Below are 16,432 nucleotides of genomic sequence, written 5' to 3'. Positions count from 1 at the left end.
TTTTTCATCAAGAGCTCATTGTAATATAGCACATGGTTTTCTTAGTGAAATTGGGCACCTCATTCACATACTAGAATAGTTCTAAAAGGCAAGTAAAATGTAAACAACTAATTAAAATTAAATCACTTCAGTATGTGTGATTCTCAGAAATCCAACTTATGGCACAACAAGAATTCTCTATTAATTTGTTCTCTGAAAGAGGCCTAGCCCTCCAGACCTGATACTACAGATTTTTTTTAGAAATGATGGGAGTCACAAGGAAGATAATACATTTTCTTGGGAAACAAGAATCAGATGAATAGGAGAGCATGTGAGTTTAAAGTACCGAATCCCAGTAGCGTAATAGTACATAAGAAAAAAATTCAGGTTATATCATGTTATGTTATGTCAAAATTCTTGAATGGAAATCTTTCCAAAGTTTACTATCAGACACTGAATGCAATTTAATTCAACAAAGATGTTTTTAAAATGTGTATGAAGTGTTCAATATTATGCAAGGCTACGGCATAAAAGGTGATACAAATGACCCAGTCCTTGAACACAGAAAGCTTCCAAAAAAGCAAAACGCATTGGGAATGAGGATAACTAACAACTTAGGATGGAGAGATGTTACATGTATACAAATCACTATGGCTCAAGTGAAAATATATTTCTGAAAAGAAAAGATAAATATGAAGTAGCATGAGAGATTAAGGAATGTAAAGATTGCTTCTAGCTTGTGGGGATCAAAGAAAGCTTGAATGTATTAAAAATATCAAAAGGCATTGAGGAGAGAGGTGGCATTTTGTTTTAAATATTTTTTTAAAAATTGTAACTTAATTTATAAGCTGTTCCTTCTATTATTTCTCTCATTGAATCAGAGGAAGGAAGGAAGGACAAAAGGGAAGGAAGGAAAGAAGGAAGGGCATGAAGGAAGGAAGGACAAAAAGGAAGGAGGAAAGGATAGAGGGAGAGAAGGGAAAAGACAGGAAGGGAGGCAGGGAAAGAGGGGAAAGGAAAGGAAAGGAAAGGAAAGGAAAGGAAAGGAAAGGAAAGGAAAGGAAAGGAAAGGAAAGGAAAGGGAAGGGAAGGGAAGGGAAGGGAAGGGAAGGGAAGGGAAGGGAAGGGAAGGAAAAGGAAAGGAAAGGAAAGGAAAGGAAAGGAAAGGAAAGGAAAGGAAAGGAAAGGAAAGGAAAGGAAAGGAAAGGAAAGGAAAGGAAAGGAAAGGAAAGGAAAGGAAAGGAAAGGGAAGGGAAGGGAAGGGAAGGGAAGGGAAGGGAAGGGAAGGGAAGGGAAGGAAAGGAAAGGAAAGGAAAGGAAAGGAAAGGAAAGGAAAGGAAAGGAAAGGAAAGGAAAGGAAAGGAAAGGAAAGGAAAGGAAAGGGGCATTAAAAGAGAAGAGAAACAAAATTCTCATTACAAATACGTAGAATCCAGCAAAGCAAATTTGCAGACAATGCATTCATGAAAATGTATGTCTCGTTCAATATGTGAAGTCCATCACTTCTCTGGCAAGAGGTAGGTGGCCTGATTCATCTTCAGTCCTCTGGATTCATGATTTATCCTCACATTGAGCAGAGTTCTAAAGTCTTTTAAAGTTGTTTGCCCTGCAATGTTGTTTTCATTGTCATTATACAAATTTTTCTCCTACTTCTATTTACTTCACTCTATTACACAGAAGTCTTCCCAGTTTCCTATGAAACTGTCCATTTAATCATTTTAATGTTACAATAGTAATTTATTATATACATGCATTACCCATTAAAGAACCCCCTAGTTTATAATAGCTGGCTTCTTTGAAAAGAACTATTATAAATGTATATGCTAGTCTTTTTCTCTTTCTTTGGTCTCTGGTATAGCAGCCAAGCTTAGCACAGTGCCCTAGTCTAAGGGACTCCAGTGGGAGTCCTTTAACAAACTGTGTGATTGGAAGATTCTGTCTTTGCCATCTAAACAAATAATAGGTGGGAGAGGGAAATGAGGGTACTGTAATCTGTTCCACAAGAACATTCTGATCATTTCAGCAAAATTTAGTCCGAAAAGTACTCATCAGAGGGCTGGGGTCAGAGTCGTGCCTCTCAGATTCATTAGTTGTGGAACCTTGGACAATTCCCCAACTTCTCCCAGTATCTACTTTCAAATTTGTAAAATGGGCATGATGATACCTATGATGCTTATCTCATTGAGACAATGTCTGAAAACTGCTTTATAAGTGCTTTGTTAAAGGACTAGGTAAATGTCAGCTTGCTTAGAAACTCTGTTTTTCTGGTTTGCTTATCTAACATTTTCATCACACTTAAAATTTTCCAGAGCATTTACACATAATATCTCATTGGATCCTCACACAAACCCTAAGAGGTAGGTGCTATTATTATCCTCATTTTACTACTAAAGAGGTAACTGAGACTGGGAAAGTTTAAGTGTCTTGCTGGAGAGCAGAGCCATTAAATGTCTCAGGCAAGATTTGAATTCACCATTTTTCTGAATCCAAGTTTGCACTCTATCCACTCTCCCGTTTAGCTACCTCAACAGTACACATACCAACAGAAAAAAAATTACAGAGAGCAGAGGCTCTTAACCTTTTTTATGTGTGTCATGGACCCTTTGGCAGTCTGGTGAAATCTACAGACCCTTTTCAGAATAATTGTCTAAATGCATAAAATGAAATGCATAAGATTATGAAGGAAACCAATTTTATTGAAATGTAATAATCTATTTTTAAAGCAAGTTCATGGACCCCAGATTAAGTTACAATAATGCCTCTAGTGATAAATAAAATTATTTCCAGGTACACAATTCATTGTAGAAAGTTAACCAGCAAAGTTAAAAATATCAGTGGAGGCAAAAGTATGTTTTCCATAATGTAGATTCTTTTTTTTCTCCCACACCAGAGCACTTCTTGCTAAGAGGTAGCTTGCCAGCACTCTCCATCTAAATAAGTAGGGCTCTCCCACTTTTTTCAAAATATTTCCATATCCAGGGAGGCAAGAATGAGTAGACAGTCTAAACTTTGAGCATGCAACCCTTACTCAGGCAAAAATCTCTGCATCTGCAAGGAGTATGAACAAATTTTATGTTATCTTGTCTTTCTCCATCTGAAAGCCATAGTCTTTTTTTCCCCTTTCTCCTTTACTTCATTCCTCCTTGCCTTCTTTTTTTTCCCTCTTTCCTCTTTATATCCCCTTCCCTTATCCTTTGTTTTAAAACACTTCACCTACTTCTATTGTAAAATTAGGAGCCAAGAAACCTGAACCAGACAAAGGTCATTTCCTTTTCTCTTTAGCTCCATGAGCTACATTCAAGTAGAGAGGGGCCAGACTTGCCCTAACTTTCTCATCATCCAAACCAACTTCATTAAGAGTACTTTTGTTTGTAGAAAATGTGTTGGGCACAATTATCACAGAAATGGAAGTAACAAATATTAGTAAACTGCACCTACATATGTGTAAATGACAATCAATAAAGGGATTTTTCACTCACCAGGAAAAACCAATACCAAATGACATTGTGTAATGGTAAACTCCATACACATGAAAAATTGCACAGATATCTACAGGGTAAATTATACTGTGGCAATATTTGTGATACTGTTAAAAACCTGCCCTTGTTTCAAAGGTCTCCTCAAGCTGTTCTGTTACCCTTCCTCTCTCTTCCCTTTGCTTGATTAACATCTAGAAAGAAAGCATCATCAACTTTCATTGTCACTGATTCTCAAAAACTTGCAAGCTACTTTCTGACCCCACCATTTAAATCAATCTACTCTCTGCAGTGCTACTAGTTGGTAGCCTCTTAATTGCTAAACCCAAGTTAACTTTACTCAATTTGAATCTTCCTTCACCAATTTGTAACATCTAATGAAAAGGGCCAGCCTCTCCCCTTCTGGATATATATTCTTCCCTTGGTATCAGTGACTCTTCTCTTTTCTGGTTCTCCTCTAACCATTTGATCACTCTTTAGTCCCCTATTCTGGTTCAGAATCACTCTCTTTCTTGTTAAGTCTGGTATTCTTTAAGTGTCTTCCTTGTGTCCTCTTCTGTTCTTTCTCTGTATTCTCTCCCTTGGTGAGCTCATCGTCTTTAATTGATGGTAACACAATAGAAAGAGTATTAGGAAGGACAGAGTTCAAATCCAGCTTCAGACACTTACTAGCTATGTGACCATGGACAAGTCACTTAACTATATTTACCTCAGTTTTGTCATCTGCAAAATGAGCTGTAGAAGGAAATGGTAAACCAGTCCAGGATCTTTGCCAAGAAAAACCCAAATGGGGTCACAAAGAGTTGGACATCACTGAAATGATTAAACTAAGGAGTACCCAATCTGTCCACTGATGTCAGTACTGCCTCTTCAACTATTTCCTAGACATGTCTGACATAGACGTCCTGGAACCTCAAATGTAACATAGTCATGTCAGAATCACCACCACCCAATCCCTCCTCCACTAAACTTGTGCCTTCTTCCCACTTCCTTATTTTTGTTGATGGCACTGACATTCTTTTGTTACCAAAACTTGAAACCCCAGACTCTTCTTAGACTCTTCCCATTCCCTTCCTTCCCTCATATCCAATCAGTAGCCAAGGCTGTGTTTCTAACTCCACATCTCTCACATTTTCCTCTTTCTTAAATCACGTGATCATCACCCAAGTTCAGAGTCGCACCACCTGTAAACTGAATTATTAAAGTTATCTCCAAACAAATCACCATTGCTAGTTTCACTCCTCTCCAATACATTCTTCACACAGACGATGAAAGAACTTTTCTGAAGTATGAGTTTGGTCATATCACTTTCAAGCTCAAAAATCTTCACTATCATATATAAAATATATCATATATAAATATATAATATAATATATCATATATGAAATATATCATATATAAAATCACTATTATAATATAAAATATAAACTCATAAGCCTTCAATAAGATCCTCTGCAATATGGATGCAATTCCCCCTTATTTAATATTATTTAACATGATTATATCTTATTTAGCATTACTCCTGGCAGACTAAATTATATAGGTATTGGAAATAGTGACCTACTTCCTATTTCTGTATATTCACACGGGCTATTCCCAATATGTCTCTGCTTTCCAGAATCTTTCTTTTCCTTCGAGGCTCAGCTCAAGTAGGTCTTCCTTCTTAAAAACTTCCCTAATTAGTAGGGTTGCAAATTGTCACTCCCTCCTCAAATTTTTCTAAAGTCTTTTAAGTGAATTTATCTTTTGTCCTCATCATACCCTGTTCTTCACTTGTCTGTGTAGATGCCATATCCTTTTTAACAGATTGTAAGTTTCTTGAAGGTATGACTTTTGTCACTGTTAGCTTTGCATCACCAGGACTTGGCAGAATGCCCTGAACCTAATCAATGGTTGTTGAATTAGATCTTCACCACTCCCCTATACATGTTTTCTGTAGTAAGTTCCTTGAGGTCAAAGACAGTCTTTGTTTTTGTATTCCTATTGGTATAATGCCTGGCACATAGAAAATTCTCAATAAATACTTTTTCATTCAGTAATTCTGGAATCAGACTGCCAGGAATTCTCAACACCAATAAAAATGTAATCCAGACAACAAAAAAGTCAGGAATCAGAAAAATCTGGTTTCACTCAGGGAGAGAGTAGCCTATCCAGTCACATGCAAAAGATAGATAATCACATATATAAAGCTGGAAGGGACCTTAGCAGTCAGTGTGTCCAATTCCTTCATTTTGTAGATGGGGAAGCAGAGTAAGGGTGGTTTAATGACTTGTCCCAGGGTCACACAGCAAGTAGAGTGTCTGAGACAGTATTTGTACTCATGTACAAACCCAAGACACTAACCATTGTACCACTTACATGCCAAACCAGTGCAAATACCAAGGATTAGAAGCAATATGCAATATTAATCATGGAGAATAAGAACCAATGACATATTTTCCTTAGTCTCTTCTCTTTTCAATGCATCACTTTAATGTTTCCAAAAGTACAAAAAAAAGGGGGATTAGTGTATGTTTTAGCTATGAAATGAATTGAAAATCATCTTAGCTCAAATTCCATTTTAACCCTATCAGATACTTTAGTACACAGATGATATGCGTGTGATATCCTTTATACATTTATGACTACACAATAATAAGCACTCAAATATAATAACTGTATTTTATAAAAGGCTGATGATTTGAAATTATCAATTAATTCACTGTGTTAGCTCATTCCTTTGAGGCCAGTAATACTATAGGGTGCTCCCTTTTTTCAATAGAAGATACAGTTCTGGCAAGAAGGCAACCATGAGGCATAAAAGAAGACAGTTTATCAAGAAAAAAGAAAATAGCCAGAGAAAACTGAAAAGGGAGCACAAAGGAAAAGGAGGCTAATAAGCACTGTTACCTAATGAATAGCAAGGAGGAGCGACAAAAAGTCTTCTAAAATGTAGTGACAGCAGGCAAAACAATAATCCAGATTTATATCAAGTGGGGATAGAGTCATTAGCCTGAGCTAGAATTTGGTACACATGCTGGTAAAGGAAAATTATGCTTAATGCCTACACAACTTGACTCACTAAAACAAAATGCAGTTCAGAAAAGAAAAAGTCAGGCCAATTTGAGATATATATTTAGTTATATTGCAAGAAAACCAAACAAATAAGTTTTCGGGAATAGGTATTACCTATGGAAAGTTTATTTCATTGAAATGAAAGGAGTAAAAGATGTAGAGCAATTCCACAAAGTAACAAACTCTTTTACTGTAGAAGATATATTTTTTAAAGCTGTAACAAAATATTTTAAATTATTTCAGGCAATTTAAACTATATTATCCTACTCCCAATTTATTTGTCAACAAGATCTACACAAAGCCTATGCTGAAGCACACTTTGGAAATAGAGGTATAATTCATTTCCTTTTTTAAGATCAAGAGGTGAAAACCAGGGAGCACAGTCTGAAATTCCACTCAAGTTGAAATGAGAGATATTTACTGAGATCCAAAAAAATTCCTTAACAGATTTAGAGTTATGAAAGCAAAAAATAAAAACCAATGGCTCTGGTCATTGCATACAAGATTAAGAACAATACAGATTTAGAGAAAGAATAAAGAAGGGAATGAAATCAAGCAGTTTACACAAAGTTATAAAAAGAAAATTATATGAACAACTTTGAATTCAAAAAAATGAAAAGCTCTGATTTTACCTATAAGGAAACAGAAGCCCATAAAGGTGAAAAGACCTCTCCTTGGTCACAGAGCTAAGGAGGACACAAGCTCGTGTCTTCAGTCTCCAAGCTCAGGGTGCCCTTTCCATCACAAAACATAATAACTCCAATTCAACAAACAAATATTATCTATGGAATGAAAGGCATTGTGTATGCACTGGGGACAGAATGATGAAAACCAATACAGTCCCTACCCTTAAGGAACAGCTAGGTGGTACCACAGTGCCTAGAGCATTGGGTCTAGTTCCAGGAAGACCCGAGTTCAAATCTAGCCTCAGATACTTGCTAGCTGTGTAATCCTGGAGTAAGTCACTTTACCTCTGTCTACCTCAGTTTCCTTATTTGTAAAATGGAGATAATAATAGCACTTACCTCCCAGTGTTGTTGTGAGGATCAAATGAAATAATAATTGAAAAGCACTTAGCACTTACCACTGGCACATAGTAAGCTATATATAAATGTTAGCTAAGATTAAGAAGCCTACTAAAATCTAACATACAAAATGAAGTATGACAAAAGAAAGGCTATTTTATGACCAGCAGAGGACCAAAATGTCATAAGAAAACAGAAGCTGGTAAAGATCGCTTCCAGGTGGTGAAGCCAGGGAAAGTATCATGGAAAAAGCAACCTTAGCCCTTATGGAAGAGCGATTTAAACAGGGCAAGGATGGAAGAGGGGTTTCATTCCAAGTAGACAGAAAATCCTACACAATTGCACAAAAGCTGGAGAGGGCAGGATGAGATCAGGCAACAACAAATAGTCCCACTGTCTAGAACACAAAGTGCATGAAGGCGACGGTGTGAAATAAGCCTGGAGATCAGCTTGTGCCATGATAGTTTTGACTTTTCAAACACTGAGTCAAAGCATATATTTTGTCAAAAATGTCTGAGCAGGAGCAAATAACAGTCAGATCTTTGCCTTAGGAATACGATTTTTGCAGCTGTATCATGACTTGGAGAACAAAGAGAATGGAGCCTAGAGACTAATTAGGAGTAAAAAAGAATCTAAGTTAGGGATGTAGTTAAGGAAACTAAATATAGGGATGAGGTAGAGAGAAATGATATATTTAGAATTGATAGGACTTGGCAAGTGATTGAATGTAGTTGGTGAAGGAGAAGAGGATTGTGGGGAGGACAAAGTGAGCTGGAAATAAGTAGAGAAGTTACCTCTGAGATAGACAGTTCACAGTAATGATAGGACATCCAAGTAAAGAACCACAGCGAGCAGTTGTAGAGCAGAACCAGGGCTCAGAGGAGTTTGGGCATTTGAGGCTGAAGGTATCGCTCTGTACATGGTTAATAATAGAAGCCACACCAGTAGATGAGTATGAAGTCAATGAATGAACATTTACTAAGCATATATCACATGCCGCACACTGTGTTAAATACTGCATTAAGAAAGAAGGGAAAAAGACAGAGATTTGTGAGACTGAAAGCATACATGAACGAGAGAAGAGGACTGGGAAGGGACATTCAGACAGTCAGTAATATGTCATAAAATGAAACTAGAAAGGTTAAATACCTTGCCCAAGGTCACACAGTGATTCAGAATCAGGGACAACTTTTAAACTCAGGTCTTCCTAACTTCAAATTCGGCAGCCTATTTTCTACACAATGTGCCCACTAAAATAGGAAGCTGAACAAGTGGAAAATGTCATAAATGAGAGAGAAGAAAGTATCAAGAAGGAAGAGATGTATTCAGTCACATCCAATACGTGGTGTTGCCATTTGGGCTTTTCTTGGCAAAGATACTGGAGAGGTTTGCATTTCCTTCTCCAGCTCATTTTACAGAGTAGGAAACTGAAGGAAATGGGGTTAAGTGACTTGCCCAGGGTCACATAGCTAGTAAGTGTCTGAGGCCATATATTAATTTAGGAAGATAAGTCTTCCTTACTCCAGGTCTGGCACCCTATCTACTGCAAGGGTTACATGCTATAAAAATTGCAGGTAGAGGAAAAGTGGAAAATTAAAATAAATATTGTCAACTGCATGGCATCTCCTACCTTGGGTAAATAATCCTAGGTCCTCTCCCTGTGCTGTTTTGTATTCTCTTCTCACATTTTTATGTTTTATTTTTCTGAATAATATTAGGAAGACTATATTTTGGTGGAAAATTCTAATTTCCTGATGATTTCAGGAAAATCTATGGAAGGAAAAATTGCATTCCAAAACGTAAGTTAAATCTCAATCTCCATTAGAAATAGTACTAAGGAAAATTCCTTCAATTTTCCTATGCTGCCTTTATTGTGAAAACTTTCAGATTTGTCTTTAAATGAACATGCAAAACAAAATAATTGAGACAGGTTAATATAATTTAGAAGACTAGTACCTCATAAATATTATTTAATATTTTTAATAAAAATGCTCTAACTCCCTTTCCTAAAAAAAAAAAAAAATACCTAGACATCACAAAAGCATTCATTTTTTTAAAGGAAAAATCCCTTTTCTCGTATGGAGACAAGCAAAAAGGTATCACTGAGAGTAGCGACTGCTTTTTTCTGACATGATCTTCTAGTAATCCCACAGTAAAAGACACTATCGATGTTTCATTGAGGAGCAGCCTATTCTGGCTTCTCACATGGATCGATACATCTGTATTCTTACATCCTTGGCCCCAGGGGGGAAGGTGGGAGGCAGAACTAAGATATTGCTAAGAGGTAAAGTTCATCTTGCAGTGAAGGAAAATTTACTAACAACTAAAACTGCCTGAAAGTTGAATGAGCTGCTTCTGAGTGTCATGGGCTCCTTATCACTTGAGGTCTTTAAGCACACCACTCTTCACACCCGCTGTGGAAGGGATTCTTTCTCAGACACAGTTTGGAAGGTATGACCTCTAAGAACCTTTCTGATTCTACAGTTTTGCAGTTCTATGACTTTTGACCCCATCAAGCCTGATGCCTCCTCCTTTGGGGACAGATCTATACCTTGTGCTTGTCTGTATCTCTTGTATTCTTGTCTGCATCTCTCCACAAATTCTCTGTAAAGGGTTTACCCAAAATATACTAGAGGACTTTATTTCAGAGGGTTTTTTTTAATTTTTTAACATTATGGACCCCTATGGTAGTCTGGTGAAGCCTACAGAACACTTCTTAGAGCAATGTTTTTTCAATGCATCAAATCAAATACATAGAAATACAAGGAAAACCAATTATATTGAAATGCAAGTATTTTGATACACAAATACAATATATAAGTATTTTAAATACAAAAATACCCCAAATATTTTTTCCTAAGATTTTAGACCTCAGGTTAAAAAGCCTAACCAGGAAAGATTATTAGACCAATTAGATTAGACCAATTAAACAGATTAGACCAATCTGTTTCAAATGAGTACAAAGAAGAGTCTTCGTAGTGTTCTGACGTTCAATTCTTGGTCAGTATAATATGTTCTGTAAAAAAGAAGCATTTGGAAAATCTAAACATTGATAAGAAATCGTTCCATTTGGACTCTGCACGGCAAAAAAGACCTATGATTTCTTGTTTTCCATAAAATTACAAGACCTAGATCACTAGACCTAGAGAGATAGATAGAAAGACAGACAGAGGTTTAGAAAGAGTAATTAATTGGGGGCATTTAGGGATCAGAATTTTGACATTCTAGATGTCAAACACCATGCCTGATGGAAAGCAGATATTTAATGCTTGTTGGTTGATTAATTGATTTGACAGAGTGTCGATGTATGAACAACAGGAAACTAGCCTGGATAAAAGCAATACTAGAACATGCTAGAAGAATTGGTGATTATGATAACTCATATGTTAGTAGAGGTATAATAAGTGATGGGAGAGGAGAAAGATGGTAAGAACAATCTGTGGTTTTCTTTTGATCAAATGGTTTTGTCTAAACATTATTGGAAAAAATGAACTTTATCAATAAAAAAAATCTCCTTTTTTCTAGTCTTTGATACTTCAGTATTTATAGTGTCTTGCCCTTGACAAGTATTTTATCCTTCATTGAAATGTTTATCAATTTTTTTTTTCCAACTACTCTCCTTGTGGTCTTCCACCTTCAAGAAAACCTCTGCCTTTGTTAAAGAAACAATAACAACTCTTTAAGCTGCTAAAGCCTTCTGCTTGTTTTCAGAGGGGAAATTTGCCTGTTTTGCAAATATTTTGTCTGTTCTTGACATTGTTCTTATGCTCCCAACTGTACATTCTTCTTTGCTTCAGTTTGACCGATCTTGTTTCATTTGGGACTTGAACAATCCGTGAAATGATTGACTTCCCCACACCAACAGCTAGTGCAACACCTCCAAGAGTCCCTAAAATGTGCTCTTTAAATGCCCCAACTTTGGCATATTTCCTTGGAGTGCTATCCATTCTCAAAAGCCACAAAATTAAAAATAACAGCGGAAAGAGAACAGTGGGACACTTGTGCATGGCATAAAAGCCAGCTCTCAACAGGTAAGTAAATAAATGTGGGGGAATCCAGCTCCATCCAACTTCCTCTGGTAAAGATAAATGCTCTGAATTAGCCTTTTATTGTCACCTGAAGTACAAATGAATGACCAGTGCTGTGAAAAAATGAAAGCATATCATAATAACTGCTTGTGCTAAGTAACTTACACACCACTAAAGAATCCTCTATTATTTTAACATATATATGAAGAACATGTTATCGGATGTGCTGGATGTTGTGGTTGCAATGTTATCTACTGAGTAAAGTGATATTTTTTTAAATGGAGGCCAAATTTTGAATTTCCCATACTTCTTAGTTGTGATGCAACAGTGGGAAAATGGCTTGTTGAAGAAAATAATTGGGGGAAGGCTAACTATCCCCTACTAGTGATTTCATTCACAATACCTTTGATATATGCATAGAGAAGTTTCCCAAAAATTTTAGAGATATGAGAAGGTAGGCATAGATGTCTATAGATACTAATGTGTTCCCTGTGTATTTTCTTTTTCTTTTTGTAAAAGTGTCTTTTTTCATTCTTTTAGAATCTTCTCCATTCTTGAGAAACCCTGAAAATTAATCCCTGTGTACCTTTAAAATTGTATTTCTTGCAGTACAAATTTCTTCCCTATGTGTATGGTCTGACTCAGCCTCCCTGATTTCTCCTTCTTAGGTATCACAACCACTTCTACAAATGGTAAACAGCGTACTGAGGCAGCCAGGTCCGGATGGGGTAGTGCTACCATCTTTAACAATAACTATGTTCTGATGCTGAATACATTTCAGGTAAAACATAAAACAGAAATGTCTTGTCCATCTTATTTGATTGTCCAGGTTTAAATGATGGTGCTAAGTATGAACTCCTCATGACTAGCGATTATTTGACTCATCATCTTTGTCTCTCCAGTGCCTCAAAGAGTGCCTGGCATAAAGAAGACAAAATGCTTCTTGGTTGATTAATTGATGGTTATAATAAAAACATCAGCAGCCATCATCTTTAATTACTCTCTCCTATCTGTGATAGAATTAAAATGTCTCAGCCTGATATTTAGGGTTCTCCTCAATCTGGTTGAAACCTAGAAAAAGATCTAATCTTTCTGACACTACTTTCCCTGCCCTTTGTATATTCTACTCCATTCTAGCCAAACTGGACCATCAGCTGTCCCCTGAGCTTGCTCCTCACTCTCCCACCTCTATGCTTCTGTGTATAATTATCCATCATGCCTTAATACATTGCCTCCTTATTTCTATCTATTTCAATTCTCTTTCCACAAAATCCAGCTCAGGTCCTACATCCTTCATGAAGCTTCTCCTCATTTTCCCAAATGGATCATGATCTCTTCCTCTTCAAAGGTTTCTTTTTCTTTCCTTTTTTTGTGGTATTTTCTTTGATCTGCTTTGCTCTCATCATATTCTACCTATTAAAATACTTCTTTGCATATCTGAATACCCTATTTATTAGATTGTAAGATCTTCGTGAGTAGAAACTATTGTTTTTCTTCTCTGTGGTTTCATTGTGTAACACTGCACCTTGTTAATAGTAGGCAGTTCCTAAGTATTATTAAGTTGAAATGAATGTCATCTTCAAAGCCTTCACATATTTTAATTCATTTCATCTATGTGATATAAATAAATATATATGTATTATATAAGTCACATATATGTAAATGTATATATGTTTCTGTATATACATATACATATACACACATATAGACGTACATCTATACATGTGTGTATGTGTATATAAATTGGGTACTATTAGGTCTAATTGGGGAACTGAAGCCTAGGAAAGTTAAACAACTTGCTTGGACCATGCAAAACGCTGGGTGACAGAGCTGGGACTAAAAGCCGCATCTGCCTCCTTTACTCATGTCCCCCCACACTAATAGTGCTTTCAGGAAACAAGGAGAACATTTAGCTGCTTTGCTGCTGTTGCTCCTAATGATCTGAGAGTATTTTAACGGAATATCCGACGTGTTTTCCTGTACCTTCTACAGTACTTAGCATAGCACTGATAATAGTGGGAATTCAATAAAAGTGATCGTAATACACTGGCAGATGAAGATTAGGTTAGAGGCTGGAGGAGAGACGCAGGGTGGAACAGGAGAAACAACCCACAAACAGTATTGCAATGACAGGGACAGCTAGAGGACAGATTTCTTTCTATCAGTTTCTAATAAGGAGAAAGACAATCTTCATTCACTGCGTGCTACGTGGGTAATCCTGGGCTCATGGAAGCCAATCAAAAAGAAGCTCTAAATGTTTGGAAGAGTTCAAGTACAAATCCCACAATGGATTTGGGATCAGTTTTCCAAACTAACCTACTTTAGAGAAGTACATCACTAGAGGGTTGGCCACTGACTAATGAATTCTTTTTGGTCACTAGTCATAAATGCCACAAACCAAAACCATTCACAGCAATTCAGAGCAAAGTTCTTAACATTCTTTGCCTCACTGAGCCCTTCAACAGACTGGTGAAATTGGTGGACCCTTACTCAGAATCATGTTTCAATTTCAGACTCAATTTCACTTAAAGGTTAGTGAAAATAAAGATGTAATTTTTCCTTCATCCAAGGGTACAGAGCCCTTGAAATGTATTCACAGACCTCTTTAGGTCTCCTTGGATCCCAGGCTAAGAGCCTGTGGTTTAGAAGTGACAAAATTGCTACCCTTGAGCTGTAACTTCCATAAGATTAAAATGTATTTGAGAATTATAAAAATACAGCAGAGGCCATATTAATTTGCAGTTTTCTTAATATGCAAGCAGCAGAAATTCATTTCTCTCTGAGTTTCATACCATTGCTTTACTTTACATTATTATACCACAATATATCTGTGGAAGAAGGACCCCTGCTGAAAAAAAAATCACAGATCCTTAAAGTGTTCATACCATAGCTATGGTACCAATCACAAGATATTTAGCAGACAGTACTTCCATCAAAATACCCAATGGAATTTTTAATACTCCTGCAATAAAAACACATTCCTAACAATAACACAAAACAGTAGGCATCCTTCTTTTCTTACCTTTTGTATTACCACTGTGATCCTTTGGAGGTGCTAATTTAAACTCCAGTTTTTCTCTTGCTTTTGTACGCACCCAGGAAATTTCCTTGGCAGATGTTGCAGAACTCCATCCACACATATCAGACTCAAATCCACAAAATTGACATGCTACAGGGGGAAAACAGCTCTGCTTTTTATGAGGGAACAACAAAAGATCCTAGGTCTAATTCTCTCACAGATTCAACTTGAGTAAACTATTTTGTGTCTGTTATTTTCAATTAAGTAACTAAGTGTGACAACGTGGGGCCACTCCTTCTGCCTTCTCCGCTGGACCTCTTTCCCTTAACCCTCCCATGTTGTAGGTTACCATCATCCTAAGAAGGACATCTTCCCTCCCATGTCCAGAGGTTCTGAGACACCTTCACCTGAGGGCCAGGAGGGGAGACACTAATAGATGGGGGAGCTCTAGAAAGGGAAGGGGCAACTCCACTGGGTCTCTGCCTCCCAAATAAATTCACTTTTTAATAAAGTAGCATATTTCCGCTGTATCATTCAAGGGTCCCTCAAACTCTATGAAGACTGGGGGATGATAATAGTAGGAATGAAGTGAGAGAGGACAGCAAGGTGGATGGTGGAAAGACAGAGGATATATGAACATGGGAACCAGCAATCTTTCAGAACAAGGTGAGAGCCAATGGCTATAACAGGGAAGTCTGTCACATTTCTAGACTACCTAAGAGGGTGCTTATCCCTGTTAAAGACCCTTGGCAATTATTTTTGGGAGACTGAAAGACTATGTTCGGACATTCTGCAATGTCCTACCACTTAATTGAGAGGAATCTTTTCTATTGGTTGTATAACCCAAACTATCAGTTTCTTCAAAACATCTGAGTCATCATGAGTAAGGGACTTTTAATGCATTTCTCTTAAATGAAGGAGAATCTTGACTTGCCATCCATAAGAAGAACAGGTATAGGAGTTCCTTCTCAATCCCCCAAGCCAAATTACCTCCTTCTTCCCATGCACCCAGAACTTTCCTCAGTCCCTTGGGCCTTCTCACTCTGGAACTTTCTTCCTTTCAGCACTCTTTCTCCCACTAAACGGTTCCTTCTGGGTCCTCCATTTTGGGGAGAGGTCTGAGCCCACAGTCCTTTACTCCCTTCCCTGCCATGTTTCTGAGTCTCCAGGCTTTACCTCCTTGCCACACTGGGCTACCACTTCCTATTCCCTCCGCTTTTCAGCTCCCTTTTATAGGTTGTCTTACTCCGCTAGAATCTAAGCTCCATGAGGGCAGGGGCTGTCTTTTTCCTTTGTGTTTATTTGCATCCCCAGCACATCATGAACACTGTTATCTGCCTGCCTGAGCCTTTTGGTTCATTCTTTCTCCTTCTAGGCTCAGGTAGTGGGTCTCTCTGATCTGAGCCATGGGAATCAGGGAGTCCAGGAATACAAGCCAGGTGTTACAGTCAGCCTGGCATGGAGGCTTGTAGGAGGAGAGAGCAATTATCCTTGGACAGTGACATTTGGGAGTCCAGCCCAACCGAAGTCAGGCTATGATAAAGGCTTTGGCCTTGAAGCTGGTGGAACCAAAGTTGGACAGTAACTGAGATAAATTGTGAGCCTAATCTCTTCCCCTCCCTCCAAGACACTGAGATGGTATAGGAAGAATTATATCCTAAATGTGTTAGGAAAAATGTATGTTCGTTCTGGCTACACCTCGGAAGTAAATATTCCTTTATAAAAGCTAACCCAAAGTTATGTGGTTAAATGAAGCAGGATAATATCAAATGAGATAAAAGCATCTGGCACAGCACCTGGAACATAGGAAGAAGTATGTAAATGCTCATTTTTTCCCTCTATTAATAACTG

General features: G+C 37.4%; 1 protein-coding gene across 3 annotated transcripts in view; it reads right to left on the bottom strand.

The window, feature by feature from the left end:
• Window positions 1-16,432, bottom strand: part of MALRD1 (MAM and LDL receptor class A domain containing 1) — a 1,140,778-nt gene that overhangs the window by 789,291 nt on the left and 335,055 nt on the right. For all 3 annotated transcript variants that reach the window (XR_011976660.1, XM_072651641.1, XM_072651639.1), the window contains exon 7: window positions 14,585-14,731. Coding sequence is in view for 2 of the 3 variants with exons in the window: in XM_072651641.1 (XP_072507742.1) it covers window positions 14,585-14,731 (147 nt within the window). In the remaining variant the exon portion in view is untranslated. The remainder of the gene's footprint in view (window positions 1-14,584; window positions 14,732-16,432) is intronic.

The sequence above is a fragment of the Notamacropus eugenii genome, chromosome 3, assembly GCF_028372415.1.
Source record: "Notamacropus eugenii isolate mMacEug1 chromosome 3, mMacEug1.pri_v2, whole genome shotgun sequence".
NCBI classification, from domain to species: Eukaryota; Metazoa; Chordata; class Mammalia; order Diprotodontia; family Macropodidae; genus Notamacropus; species Notamacropus eugenii.
Note: the sequence above shows the minus strand (reverse complement) of the source record. Positions and strands in the feature narration are given on the sequence as shown.